Source organism: Ictalurus punctatus, chromosome 23, assembly GCF_001660625.3.
Source record: "Ictalurus punctatus breed USDA103 chromosome 23, Coco_2.0, whole genome shotgun sequence".
NCBI lineage: Eukaryota > Metazoa > Chordata > Actinopteri > Siluriformes > Ictaluridae > Ictalurus > Ictalurus punctatus.
The window spans coordinates 2181681-2197099 of record NC_030438.2 but is presented as its reverse complement, the minus strand read 5'-3'; the positions used below and the strand labels follow the sequence as shown (position 1 = coordinate 2197099).

Below are 15419 nucleotides of genomic sequence, written 5' to 3'. Positions count from 1 at the left end.
AAAAAAAAAAAAAAAAAAAAATATATATATATATATATATATATATATATATATATATATATATATATATATATATATATATATATATATATATATATATATATATAAGGGCCCAAATGCCAACGTATTATTGCTGAACCCACACGCCAACATATCATTTAGTTTTATGTAATGTGTACATCAGACAGCCCAATCTCAATGAAGAACATGTGATGCTTGTCTGCATATAGGTTATCTGGAGTGGTCAAATGGACAGGGTTATACTTATTGTCATTGTAACCTGATATGATGCTCTTTTAAGAACGTTATCTTTGCTTCAATTTCTTCCTGCATGTTTATTGGTATTTACTAAAATGTTTATCAGTAGATACAGTTTATCACTTATAAATATAATTGGTGCACCCCCTCCTCATTTTCATCGTACCTCAAACCTGTAGAATTACACAAAACACCAGTTTTCTCATGTTTGACTTTAACAATATCATGATATAGTATTAATTTGTGGACACAAATTCTTTGCTTATATATATGATAGTAGTCAAATATTTTGAATGCTTGAAGTGTGTAATATTTTCTTGCACTATTATTCAGTAAATGCCACTCAGACCGGCCTGTGGATCGGTGAGATTTAGATTTAATGGGTTCCTCTGACATATATGCTTCTTCAAAGTTAGGTTGTTGCTGCATCTATAGGGGTTCACCAAGAAATGTAACAACTGTCCCTAAAACAGTCAAAGCACAAATTTAAATGTACAATTATGTCTGCTCATCATGCTGGATCTCAAATAAACAATGCAAACAACATGGATATAATATAATATAATATATAATACTTAACACAATGTAATGCTGTAATATTTACATTAGTGCACATGGCATGCAGATTCATTCATAACGAATCTTTACGATGAAAATGGAGACTATAAAGTAAACATTAAATTGGAATGTACAGATAAAATGAAAACAGGATAACAGCCTAAATAAGCTGGGTATGAGCACCAGAAATAAAGCAAAAACGTACGAAATGGCGAATAAATAAAGAACAATACTGTGAGAATCAAGTGATCTAGCCTCTTTTCAAACCGAACGGGCCTGTGAATAGTGCATCACTAAAGTCAGCTGCACTGTGAGGGTAAAAACGGTTGTTTCCAGTTTGATTGAGATTGTTTCCAAAAAAATCAAACCACAAATGTGTCTCAGCTTAGTTCTACCTATTCATTGCCTAGAATTTGTATACTCATTACTTTAAGATAAACAAAAAAGGATTAAATATTGGGCAAAAAACTTTAATCTTCTCATTTCTCGACTTTATTTGCAGCCCTACATGAGACTCCTGCTGCAGCTATAAACTAGCCTGATATTCATATTCGTTTGAATGTTATTTAATTTCAGGCAACTCTATCTATACAGTATTTTTTAAGATTTGAAACAAATCAGTGCAAGATGAATCACTAACTTCAAACGAAGTAAGAATGCTGGCAAAACAGCATTCTATTTTAGAAACCAGGCCATGTTATTGCTCTTCCATGGACCACTATTACTTTTAATTCATCATGCTGTTATATCAGTGAAGGGTTAAAGAGAAAGAAATGTTCCATTCAATAGCTCTCATGTTTTGCCCCTCTTACTCTGCTTGTGGAAGTGTAATATTCATGCATGCTTATGGAACACAATTAGCTTTAGTATATCATAATTTGATGTTTGTATAGGCCAAAAGGGAGCAGGTTGTCTCACTCTCCGGTGTTTTCCCGCTGCTGTTTTTCTTGTTTTTCGCTCTCTCTCAGTCTCTGGCTTAGGTGTAATGTCCCTTCAGAGGCCTCGTCTGTTGGACGTCGTCCCAACTATTCAGCATGCGGCTGCTCTGGCTCTTGGAAGGCCTGCCAACTACAACGATGACCTGTCTGAGGCACCAGGAAAGGGAGACGTTCTCCCTCAGCCTGTCTGTTCCACAACTTAACAGAATGGAAGGCTTTCTACTTTTTACTTCAAAGAATGGATTATCTTGACCTGAATTTATATCGAGTATGACAACACAGTGGCTATTAGAATTGAGAAAATCCTAAATCATGTATCATCAGTATCATTTTTATGGCTTTATTTGACATTTTTGTGTTGACAGTCACGCACATTATGCACATGACGAATGCTCTGTTGTTGGTTGGTTTTTTTTTGATATTTTAGTATGTATTCTTGCTTTCGTAAAAAGTATTCCACATTCGTCCAACTTTAAATACTATCTCTAACCGAATCTGACACAATGTAGTCAGAACAGTTTACAAAACGTATTTAAGGCCCTAGAAAAAAAAAAATGTTTTGTTAGAAGGTCTTTACAGAGAACAGATACTTATAATAAACAATACATATAAGTACTGAGTAACATATTTATAAACAATATTAACTAATCAACTAACTATTTATGTATTTAATATGTAAGTAGATATGGCCTATCATTGATTTATGAGAGAATACTCATAACAGACTCAAACGCATTGAATATTTTGGATTGATGGCGTTCTTTTGGCAAACGGGTCTTATGAAGAGCTCACATTTCATTTATCATTTCACCTGACTAAAACTGTCTTAACTGACTGTGTCTTGTTATGAATGTTAGACTTTGTTAGTCTCCTCATCATGCAGCTAGTTCTTGCTGTTTTGGTAACACTGCAGTATGCTGTGATTAGTTTATTTAGTGGTACAATGACTGATTATTATTTGTTTCTCTCTGTCTGTTCAGATTGTTTCTACCAGTAAGTATAGTTAAGCCACTGATACACACACACACACACACACACACACACACACACACACACACACACACACACACACACACACACACACACACATGCAAATTACAGCAATGACCTGTCAGAGGCACGAGGAAAGGGAGACGTTCTGCAACTTAACAGACTTGAAGACTCTCTGATTATTACTTCATAGAATTGATTATCTTGACCTGCCTTTGTATCGAGCATGACAACACAGTAGCTAATGGTATTGAGAAAATCCTGAAACATGTATCATCAGTGTTATATTTATGTCGTTGGTTGGGTTTGTGATATTTTAGTATGTATTCTTGCGTAATAAATAGTGTCCCAGATTCATCCAATTTTAAATACTACCTGTAACATAAGCTAACACAATACCCACATACACACACCCACACCACATGCACACATGCACACCCACCCACACACACACCCATGTGCACAAGCACACATGCACACAAATACGCACCCCACCCCCCCCACCCAACACACACACATTCCTGTTATTGCCAAAACAAACAGCATGTGACTCAAGCAGCTGTGCAAGACTGTGCAGTTATCCACCAAGCCCCAAACCAACTATAACCAGGATGCCAGCAACACTCATGCCACAAGGTCTGTTTCTAAACCCTGAAAATAATTTACTGCTGGATGTGTGCAAACAAGCTGTCTGTCCCTTATCTTAATTGTCCAGAAAACATTTTGATGCGATATGTATAAAATTCTAATTCTAAAAATTTAAATTCTTCACATTTTTTTAATTTTTTAGTATTACACAGTGCATGCAATTGCCACAACTTTGAGCATGCTGAATATAAAAGATAACTTCTTAAGTTCTTCCTAGATAATTACTAAATTGTCAGAATGGTTTGAGAAATTACGTAATAAGCAGTAAATAAAAATGCCCGATTTTCCTTAAAAAAAAACTACTTTGATTGTGAATTCATGAGACGACTGCATGGATAGCAGCTTACTTCATGTTTTCATTCAACCCATCATGCATGAATCTTTTCACCTTGTACTTTGAAATCCAGTCAGAGAACGAGGGCAAGAGCTATAGGAACCGATGGTATTCATACCACAGAGTGGAAAAGCGTGCTATATTAGAAAAGGAAGAGGAAAAACACTTTAGGCACGTTTCGGAACAACTTTACTATCTGAGTAAATGCTACTGGCTTTCTGGGTTGGGAGGAAATCCCGTTTTTATATGTAAAAAATTTCCTTTCCATTTTTGTGTGATCATGCAGTTCTTGTAGCGTGTAATAAAAAATCAGCTACATCTGTCACCCAACTGTTCCACCTGCTTGTTGCAATAAAATATGTAAAAGATCCAGTAACAAGCAGACGTGTTCACAGTTGCAGACATGCTTAAGAAAGCTAACATAGTAGAAATACCAGATGATACAAATTTAGTTATTACAACCCTCCACGAACATGCTAATAAAAGTCAAGGCCAACTGTTTTTTATTTTTATTTTTAAGTCACACTCTTTTTCTTGATCTGAGGTGAAAATCCCAAGGAATACCGACAGACATTTCTACGTAGTAGTATTATGAATTGCAGTAATAAACACTGTCTATAATGAAATCCTTTACCAATAAATTGGTGAAGGATGCAATTTCCTCTCCTCTTTGTGATTCGGGCTTTCTAAGGGCCAAAATGAGTGTGTAAGGAAGAACGTCACTGCTCTGATTCGGGAAATGATAAAACGTGCCCCTGAGGTATCGGCTACACGTGCAACATACCTCCTAAATCATTTCAAGCTGCAGAGAATCTTCTCTGGGTTTCCTCTTTAGTTGTGCTGGATGGAGGTGAACGTTGCAAGTGTGGAAGCTCTGATCGAGTACCTTGTGACGCCTCCGAATGCAATGCTGCACACTCTCAAAGACACTTCATCTTGTTATTGTGACTAATGATGCCCTATGATGCATGTCACTAACACCGAGACATGTGAATGGTGTACAAAACCTGATGGGTGAAACATAAGTAAACTTATGATCAGTATTTGAAACACAGATTTGAATGTCTTATTTTATATCCTGAATTAATTTATTTCTGTAAAGCTGCTTTGTGACAATGTATATTGTTAAAAGCACTATACAAATAAAATTTAATTGAATTAAAGTTTTGCCTCCGAACATTACAAAGTTATGAAACTGGAGACTCCTTCCAAAAATGCAGAACACTTACACAGTCCCTGTGCAGGTTGTTACTGTAGAAACAATAACTTACTAGAATGTACTAGTACAAACATATTAATTTGAAGCCTGCAGCTGGCATATATCATGAAATTGACATGATTTTGATTTGAACAATTATGATATAATTTAGGGGAAATACTGCACCATAGTGTACAATGCCTTGAATTATCGAATGTACTGCACAGTTAAATGCATACATGATGCAAACTAAAAGTGCTTTAGGAAAACTTAAGTGACATGCTAACACTCAGTTGTAGTGAAATGAATCCTGGTTCTCATTAGAAGTGTTCTCCTAAAGGGACAAATAAGAACCTTTATGGGTTATATATTTTTCTGTAGCATCCAGGCTGTTATCCTTTGCACAGAAGTCTCTCTGTGTCGCCCCCTGCTGTTTGAATTGTGCGTTTAAGCACAAAGTTAGCGAACAGCTGCTCGACATATGGCATCCAGGTTCTTTGTTACTGTTTATATTTCTTGGCTCGATCAGGTTACACTGTCCATTAAATGCTTTGTTTTTTATTATTCCAACTTAAGAGCTTTTGTCCCAGTGACCATAAGACACAAATAAAATAAAATTTAAATAATAATGAATTTAATTTAGGTAATTGGAGGTCACTCTGAATACAGGTGTCTGCCAAATACCACAAATGATCAAATTGAGAATAATTAGTTAAGTGAGGTAATCTGTGCAGTAATCAATAATCCGTAAATATGTGGAAATGTAATTCATTTGCTTTTAAATAGTAAGGATAGCTGGCGTTTATGTATTCCGTTAATATGTGCTAGATGTCATCCTGGTAGATACCATTCAGAGGATTAAAGGTGTAGCAGAACTATTTTGACTTCTTCAATCCTTGCAGCGTATTCATTATTGTTTGTTTGTGCTGAATGCCTAGTGATTCGCATTGTTTTAAACTTAACATACATTTGATGTTCTCCTTTGCAAACTGTTACCTTTTAGTTCTACTTAATTATCATTTTAGTCAAATTTGTCATTCCTTATCAAAAAGCTTTTCTGTTTACGTCGGGGAATCTCTTTGGTAGAACTTTCCGTGGAGCCAAAACCGCATCCAAATCTGACAGCTATGCCTATCTCCTTTATCTTTTTCATGATTTAGAAATCGAATGGCAGTGAATGAACTTCATAACTGATTAGTGAGACCAATATCTCTTGGCCAAATGAAAGACTTTTGGAGTGAGAAAAAGGATCTAAATTTGGAAAGGGAAATCTTGAGCTTGGAAAATCTTGAGCTTGAAGAGTTCAAGTCATTCACTCTCGCTTTATTTATTTATTTATAATGTTGGTCACTTTTGGCCGTAGTCTTTTTGCTTGCTTTATTTGTCCATGTGGCAAATCAATTGTGAAAATGTCTTAAGTAGCATTTGAAAATGTCCTCAGATCACATTGAACACATTGGACACATTTTCGAACTACTTTTGATGGACAGAGTTTCACAGCACCACATTTGGGTTTGGTTTCTTTGTTGTTCAAATGATTCTTTCCTAAAAATGTCCTCAAAGTCTTATATCCTGAACCACTGTTAGTGGAGTATAACATTCATGATATACATGGCTTTTGTATTTAAGACAGTGTAATATATTTCAAATCATTTATGTGAAGTAAATCAAAGCAAAAATAAATCTTGATTTATTTACTGGTTCAGAGAAATGTACATTCTTTAGGAAATTTTATTCTATGCATAATGCAAGAAGAAAAATCCTGGAATGTGATACATTTTATCCTGTTTATATTGTATGCCATCACAGCATATGATCCTCATCAATAAGAGTTTTTTTTTTTTTTCTTCCATTGCACCTCATCACCCACTTTACTCTTGGCTGCCTCTGACCCATGCAACTGACAGTCCACTTCTATCCTCATCCATCATAACGTGCCACCAGCACATTCCAGGAATAACAGATAAAATGGCCGCCTTCTGCCTCTCAGTGTGGAATGTGACAGGTTCTTCTCTTCTCATTGGTGTGTATTTTTTTTGCACTTGTCATCCGGGTCACCAAAGCTCTGTCATGCTTCAGATATAAAGCTTCAACTTTCATGCAGTGTGACGTGTGTCTGGCTTTGAAGTGAGCAGAACATCCAAGGTGTGTGTGTGTGTGTGTGTGTGTGTGTGTGTGTGTGTGTGTGTGTGTGTGTGTGTGTGTGTAGCAGGCTCTACACACTAGCCTAAAGAGAGCAAAACTAATGCATGACAAATGAAAGAGCTCCTCACTTTTGAGCTGCCGGTTTGCTTTGAAGAACTGTTGTGTGTAAATATTCCATTTGAACAACCGGAGCTGCTTTTCATGGGTTGACAGGACAACATAACAAATTGCATTGGAAGTGGAAGATCCCATTCGCACAAACTGCAGAATGCTGAGCTTTCTTGTTCATGTGGATGGCTTCAGTGCTCACATAAATAAAGAGAGTTATCTAAGAAGGCTTTTCCCACTAGTTCTCACCTGCCTTACCTTAGGTTTGAAAGGTATGAAAATGATCCAAAAATAATTTTTCATAATATTCATATTTTGCCCTAGTTTCAGCTGGAAGATCATTAAAATCCCAAATAAAAAGCAGTAATAGCAAAAACAGAGGTGAGTGTACATTAATTTAGGATATTTACTTCATGAAAAATAACATGCAAATATGACAAATAAACAGTCTATTTTAAATATCTAAGTAAAAGATAGATGTATTTTTTTTTTCCTTTTCCCACAGCCTGGTTGTGTGTTACTGTTCAGATTTCTTGTCAATGTCTAGTAAATGCTTTGTTTTTTACTTTTTCAAAGTCACCATGAGACACCAATAATACAATTGGAAATGATCAAATAAACAATAATTACTTAAGCGTCCATCTGTAGCCACAATCTGGGGGTAGTATGTAGTAATCTGTAAACATGTTGTGTTTAAATATTGAAGGGGAGATTTCTGGTTTTATATCTTCCTTTATTAGGTGCTAGATACCTTACTGATTATGGTAGATGGCATGCAGAGGCTTAAAGACAGAGCAGAACTGTTTTAAAATTCTTTCATCCTTACAGCAGCACTAAATAGTTATTTATATATCACGCTCTGCTGCTTTGCTTATTTCGTATTTGTGATAAATGCTCGCCAATGATTTGTTTTAAATTAAACTTAACATACATCAGACAATAATTTTAAACAAATAAAACAACTCTTTTTTTTCTCTTTTAGTTTCCTTACTATTGCAATACAATACTTAACACAAAGGAAATGTTGTTTAACATGAAAGGAAATTAGGATGGGGGCACGGTGGTGTAGTGGTTAGCGCGTTTGTGGCACGCCTCCAAGGTTGAGGGTTTGATTCCTGCTGTGGCCATGTGTGTGCGGAGCTCTCCCTGTGACTCGGGGGTTTCTCACCGGCACTCTGGTTTCCAGTCCAAAGACATGATTGTAGGCTAATTAGCATGCGCAAAAAGTGTCTGTAGTGTATGAATGGGTGTGTGATTGTGCCCTGCAATGGACTGGCACCCTGTCTGGGGTGTCCCCCACCCTATGCCCTATGCTCCATGGGATAGGTTCCCCACAACCCTGTAAGGATAAGTAGCACAGAAAATGGATGAATTTAAGATATATTACTCTATGAAATCATGCATTAGGTTTATGTCATAATTGTCACACTTGCAAATATAATAAATAATAATAACAGCATAATGTCAATATCTAGGTTCCAAATTTATATATTTATTTCTCTCTTTCCACATGTGTGAGGAACAAACACACACACACACACACACACACACACACAGAGTATGTGACAGATCTCTGACCTTACTTCAAGAGGAAAATCACAGTCTTTGTTCTTTGAATAGAATTGCATTTGCAAACTGTGGATGATGAATAACGCAAAAACCCACAGCACTGTTCCACAGTTTCACCTTCCTGCTTAAACGTACCACTTCCTCCTAATGTCCTAATGTTCTTCTTGAAAGAGAGAGAGAGACAGAAGAAGAAGAAGAAGAAGACTTAATTGGCTTAACAGACTGAAATATATATATATATATATATATTTTATATCTGCTATTCTTCAGAAAAACCCTCCAGGTCCTGCACATTCTTTTCCAGAATCTTCTGAATATTTGACCCCTTCCCATCAGTGGATATATGATGTTGAGATCCGTCTTTTCACACCGAGGACGACCGAGGGACTCGTACACGACTGTTACAAAAGGTGCAAACGTTCCCTGATGCTCAAGAAGGCGACACGATACATTAAGAGCCGGGGGGATGTAAACTTTTGAACAGGATGATCGGTGTAAAAACAAAATGCGATTTTTACGAGCCCTCTTATTCCTTTTTTTTTAATTATTGACATTTTGCAGGCATTTTGACGTAGGGATTATAATTATTAACAAAGCACACTTACTTCATACATTTGGAAAGCTCAGAAATATATTCAGTTAATGTGACAAGATGAAGATTAGGTTAATAAAGCTTTTCGATATTCTTAGAAAACAATTATTTAGCTTTTCAAACCGACTTGTCTTTGGAGCTGCGTTTACGACCCATTGATTTCCCTGCACCTTCGTCTCACATGCTGGGGCAGTAAGAGTCACCAGTGTGTGCCAGCGCTTCATACCCTGCATGTCTATCTATAGCAAGTGTGTGTCTATCAGATGTCTCTGGCAATTCAATACTCCTTGTTTATCTGTGCTGCAACTTTCTTTATACTCAAATATGCTGAGGGAGACTCACAAGATGGTATGTGGAAATTTTACTTTAACTCTAAATAAGTATGTCTTAATTTTGCTATATTTACTATGATCTTCAGCAGCTTTGAGTTCAAAACATCGTGTGATGCATCACACTGCAAATCCAAAGTACTGTATGCTTTTGTTTTATGTTCATATAATGCTTATGTTCATAATTGCCTCTGTTTTCTTACATTTGTTAGCTCTACCATGTTTTTTGGGCTGCGGTAATCAGAGTTTGTTTGCATCTTCTCTCCATTTGTCACCTTCCCCTCCAGTGGCTGATCCTGCCTCAGGCAAGGTTCTTCTGCAGGAGAGGTGAGAACTGTGTAGCTTGTAGCTTTGCCATCGTTATTTTTTAAAAGTACTTAACCGATAACATAAAATAGGGCATTATATATGTACGGCCTTACATCGATTCGCTTTTTTAAGGTAATATACAATACCTTTCTATGAAGGGTAATGATCTTTTTATGACAACAAGGCCAGTATTAGTGTTAGTATTAATCTACAGACTTTAAATGGCAGGTTTTTGTGGTGTATAAAAAAAAGAAAGAAAGAAAGAAAAAGAAACCAAGATTAATCATGTCAGAACTTTTTCCATACTCAGTGTGAAATTACAATGTTTAAAAATCAAGTGAAAAACAATATGGAACATTTTTAGGGGAAAAATAGGAAAAATAACAAGTGTGCACACCCCTAAACTAATATTTTGTTGAAGCACTGTTTGACTTTTTTACACCACTCAGTCATTTTGGGTAAGAGTTTGGCACACCTTGACCTGGCAATATTTTCGCACTCTTTCTTGCAAAAACATTCTAGATCCATCAAATTGTAAGGAGAAAGGGCTTCCATCCACCCACCCTACCCCACAGCCCAGAAATGTAAAGACTATGAGAGATTGTTGTCACACGCAGACAGTCATCAGAACTTGTCAGATATTCCTGCATCTCCTTTATTATTGCTGGAGGTCCCTCGGCAGCCTCCTCTGTACTTTTTTGTCTTGTCCTTTTGTAAATTTTGGAGGGATGTCATTTTCTCCACGTGATGATGGCCTTCACGATGTTCCATAATACATCTAATGTTTTGGAAATCCTTTTATACCCCTCTACTGATTGATATCTTTCGACAAGTGAGATGCCATGCATGCCTCGTAAGCTCTTTGCAGATCAGCAGCTGGACGTAACCAAGAAGAAGTCAACAAAATCCTACAGAAACAGATGGTCTTTATTTGGGGTTAAACAAAAATAATTTCATTAAAGACAGCTTTTAGATAATTACTTTTGAACATGAGATCGAATGGGATTGGTTCATTCTGAACACAGCCACATCCACAGTTATAAAAGGGTGTGCACACTTATGCAACCAGGTTATTGTAAACTTTCAATTTTTCCTATTTTTCCCTAAAATGTTTCTGATTGTTTTCCCACATAATTTTTATATGTTGTAATTTCACATTGAGGGTAGAAAAAGTGGTTTAATTTTTTTTTTTTTTTTTTTTTTTTACATCACACAAACTTGCCATTTTAATAGAGGTGTGTAGACTTTTTTTTAAATAACCATTGCATTTTTACAGGATATAATTATACTAGCTGCATGAATACAAAAGAGACACGTTTGGAATAAAACTCAATGGGATGTGATGTAAAGTGCTTTAGTTCTCTTATACCACAGATCATATTGCTACTACTTTTGTCATACTTTTATTGTAGAACATCCATGAGACAGATAAGTTCTTGTTATCGGTACATTGTTGCAACTACAAACAGTCGTTCCTTGGCCAACCCCTCATGTTTTTTTTTTCTCTGGCAATGTGGCTTCTGGAGAAAATGTAATGTGCAGTGACCTTTCCTATGGCAGAAAGTCTTCTGACTGTTAAAAAGCACGGACACTGGAGACTCCTTCCAAATATATTAAATAAGCATGTCCTTAAAGAAAGCTTCAGAAATAGCAATGAATACACATTTTTCTTTCTTAAATAACAGCACATTTTAAAATCATTTATTGTTAGATTTAAACTAAGTACCTGTGATCGAGCTGTTACCATAGAGACGATACCGAATTAGAACGAGCACATTAATACAAACCTGTGTCTTATCAGAGCTGCCGTATGAGAAAACTAATCATCACCTTCTGATCAATCAGAATCAAGAATTCCACCTGTTTTATAAACAATTTAATCTGTGTGAGCTGAGAATTTGCCACCAATTGGTGTGCGAGTGGAATGTGAGAAATGTGTGAACTGTAAGTAATTTTAAAATTGGAAAAAAAAAATTAAGGCATTAATAACAATGTTATATATGCACTTGTGTAACATTATATTCTATATATAAAAAAAAAAAACAAGAAAAAAAAGGAAAAGAAATACTGTGGAAGACTATATTCCAGACGAAGAAAATCTACTGTTACTGCAATGGGAATCTACTTGAGTAATAGAAACTAAAAATCTAAAATCTAAAATTTGAAATGCTTCAGCCAAACAAGAATCAATAAACCAGCAGAAATGTCCTCTTATATAGCGGATTATCCTCATGTTTTATGTTAGCTGCTTTAGTTTTCCTGGAACTGTAAAACAAAAAGTTTCAGGCTCATCATTTAACATTCATTTCATCATTTTGCATCAAGAAACAAATACCCAAACAAAACAAAAGCAGGTTATGAGGGATCGGATTCAATAAATATCCTCAACGACATATGAATAACCTGTTCTGATTTACATACAGTTCAGCACATTGATTTACTACATGGTATAAATGATCTGAACACGACTGCCTTCTTTTCTTTTACAGAGCATGTCCATCCCGGGCTGAGGGAGAGGAGTTCATACCTTCTCAAGTTGATCAAAAAGCACTTCCATATGTTCATCAAACTGTTAAGGAACTGCACAGGGAGGGGAACAGTAGCATGAGTTGTATGTAATATAATCGCATATATCCACATAAACAAAACATACAGTGTGACAGCTGCACGGTTGGTATAACACCATAAGCTACATAGACCTGTCATTATAAAATTACTTTTACTTAATATCAATATGTTGAATTAATTAATTAATTAATTAATTTTTGCAAACAATTTTTATATTCATTTATGTTATATCTCAATTAATTCTATTTTATTTGTATAGTCCTTTTTTTAACGATAGATTTAGCTTCACAAAAATCGGGATACGGCTTTAGATCTTTAATGAGCAAGCCAGAGGAGACAGTGGAAAACTCCCGGAGATGAACCTTGAGAGGCACCCATCCTATTCTGTGTGACGTCAGATTGTAGGACAGCAGAAGCTCCGAGCAGAGCACTAGAATGAATCAGACAGATCTATAAAACTCCTTCAAGCAGGAAATCTGACACAGAGTGTGGCAAAAAATGTTGGTTGTTCCAAGTCAACTGTGACTAAAATTTTTAGTGCAAGTATAAACAAAATGGGAAGGTTATAAAAGGATAACATACGGGTAGACCAAGGAAGATGCCCAACATCAGGATTGGAAACTCAAAGCAATATGCCATGAAAATAGAAAATGCACAACAAAACAAATGGGTGGGAACAGGAGTCAATGTTTGTGACAGAACTGTAAGAAATGGGCTGAATGAAATGGGATTTACATATAGAAAAGCCCAATGAAAACCAGCACTGACTCCTAAACAGAAGAAAACAAGGGGCTAAATTCAATCATGGATGTGGATGATTGGATGAAAGTGATATTCAGTTATGAATCACAAATCCGCATTGGCCAAGGCAGTTGATCATTAGTGAAGTCATTAGTGAGGTCCATGCCTCAAAGAATTCAGGCCGTCATAATAGCCCGAGGAGGAGCAACAAAGTATTAAGTGTGATTTTTTTTGTTGATGATTCCATAATTTTTTTCCTCAACAGTGAGTGATTCATATTTTTTTCCTCTACCTGATCTGGAAAAAAAAAGTGCCATTAATTAAAACAGTATAATTTCATTTGTTTGAGGTATGTTTCAAGAAGCCTCAGGATGGGGTGCCAGCCCATCGCAGCGAACAATCGCACAAACATTCACACACCGATTCACACTCTACAGACAATTTGTAAATGCCAATCAAACTACAGCACATGTCTTTTGACTTGGGGGAGGAAACCGGAGTACCTAGAGGAAACCCCCGAAGCACAGAGAGAACATACAAACCTCACACACATAGGTTGGAGGTGGGATTCAAGCTCCCAACCCCCCCCAAAGTATAACATATATACATATATATATATTATAAAAGCTATAATATAGCCTCTGTGGTGATTTAAAATAAATAAATAAATAAATAAATAAATAAAATAAATAACTTTTGTTAACTCAATATTTGTTCCCAGCTGTTTGGATCTATACTGAAAAACAAGCTTATGCCACGAGAGAAGATATTAAATTCCTGGCTATGACTGAAGATCCTCACCCACTCGAGTTTGACTGGCATTTTGGGGACCAAAGAGCAGTTAGAACTCCATCCAGGACATTCATTACAAAATACCTCCATCCAGACAGGTATACTGGTACACTTGTTTATATCAGATATGACGAACTTGAATATGTTGGTCTTTTGAAGCGAGGGTGTGATGATTTAGACAAGCACAATGCTAAACCTGTTAGCAACATTAGTCTATAAATTCCAGTACAAAGAATAGAATTTCACGTCGGACGCTAAACGTTTAGCTGATCGACTACGTCTTTATCATGGAATTTGTATAAGTGCTTTGTGTATTTTTGCCGAACTGTTCCTTAATATAATAACACATTTAGTTGTGAATGACTATTTCTTTTTGTAAATCAGCACTGCTGTCAGTGAGGCTTTAAGTGTTGAGTTGTTTTCTGGTTTGCAGGTACAACGTTACGGTCAGCATGTCCAGCAGCCTGGGCTGTGCTATCTCTGACGTTTATACTGTAGTGATTCAAAGAGCTGTGCATCTCAACAGACTGCTGTACACTCGCTCGGTGTTGATGAACACAACAGTACCTTTTAGCTGCAGGACCAATGCTGGAACAGACATCACTTATCTCTGGGATTTTGGAGATGGAACACGAAGAGTTGGACAGGACACTGAGCATCATGTGTTTAACAGGTATAACGCATGGTCTGATTAAGGAAGAATAGTTTTCTTTTAGTGAGAGTCTAAATAGTGTGTCAGACTGCATCGGTTTTCACAGTCTATATACTGTACTTCCAGTTTCTTTTGCGGAGGTGTTTTGAATTTGTGTGACTTTTTGTGAATCTACATTCTGGTCTAGAAAGAAATCAGCCACTACTTCACACTTTTCTGCATATTTGTAGTTATCGCTGTTACTAGAGCTGTCATTTCAAGCAAAAACAACAACAAACACTTCAAGCCATTTGTTAACAGCAAATGATGCAATGTGTTTGCCAGTGAAGTTTTCCAATGTATTTTTCCTTAAAAGAGAGGGAGGGTTTAACTGTGCTATCCCCCTTATTCCATCCAACCCTGATTATAGATAACGATGTGAAGTAATGCTATTAAACATTTCATCATGCAGTACAGGGGAGTTCGTAGTAGAAGTGACTGTCTCCAACCTAGTGAGCTCGGCCTCTTTAAAAGGACACGTGTTTGTTGTTCTTGAGCCATGCCAACCTCCACCTGTAAAGAACATGGGACCCAGCAAGATCCAGGTCAGAGATGCATCAAAGCCACCATAACATGGGACAAAATTCAACTTGTAAATAAATATATTTCTGATAGAGGAGTCTGACTTCCGCGTGTCCTATTTCATGTATC

The 15419-nt window shown here is 36.3% G+C and overlaps 1 protein-coding gene across 1 annotated transcript in view; it reads left to right on the top strand.

The window, feature by feature from the left end:
• The first annotated feature begins 1801 nt into the window (after positions 1-1801).
• The window catches only part of LOC108256154 (polycystic kidney disease 1 like 1), a 51261-nt gene continuing 37643 nt past the window's right edge, over positions 1802-15419 (top strand). Inside the window, 5 exon segments of the mRNA XM_053674687.1 lie at positions 1802-1939; positions 4562-4670; positions 14007-14175; positions 14511-14750; positions 15181-15313. Of these exon segments, the coding sequence (XP_053530662.1) occupies positions 1802-1939; positions 4562-4670; positions 14007-14175; positions 14511-14750; positions 15181-15313 (789 nt within the window).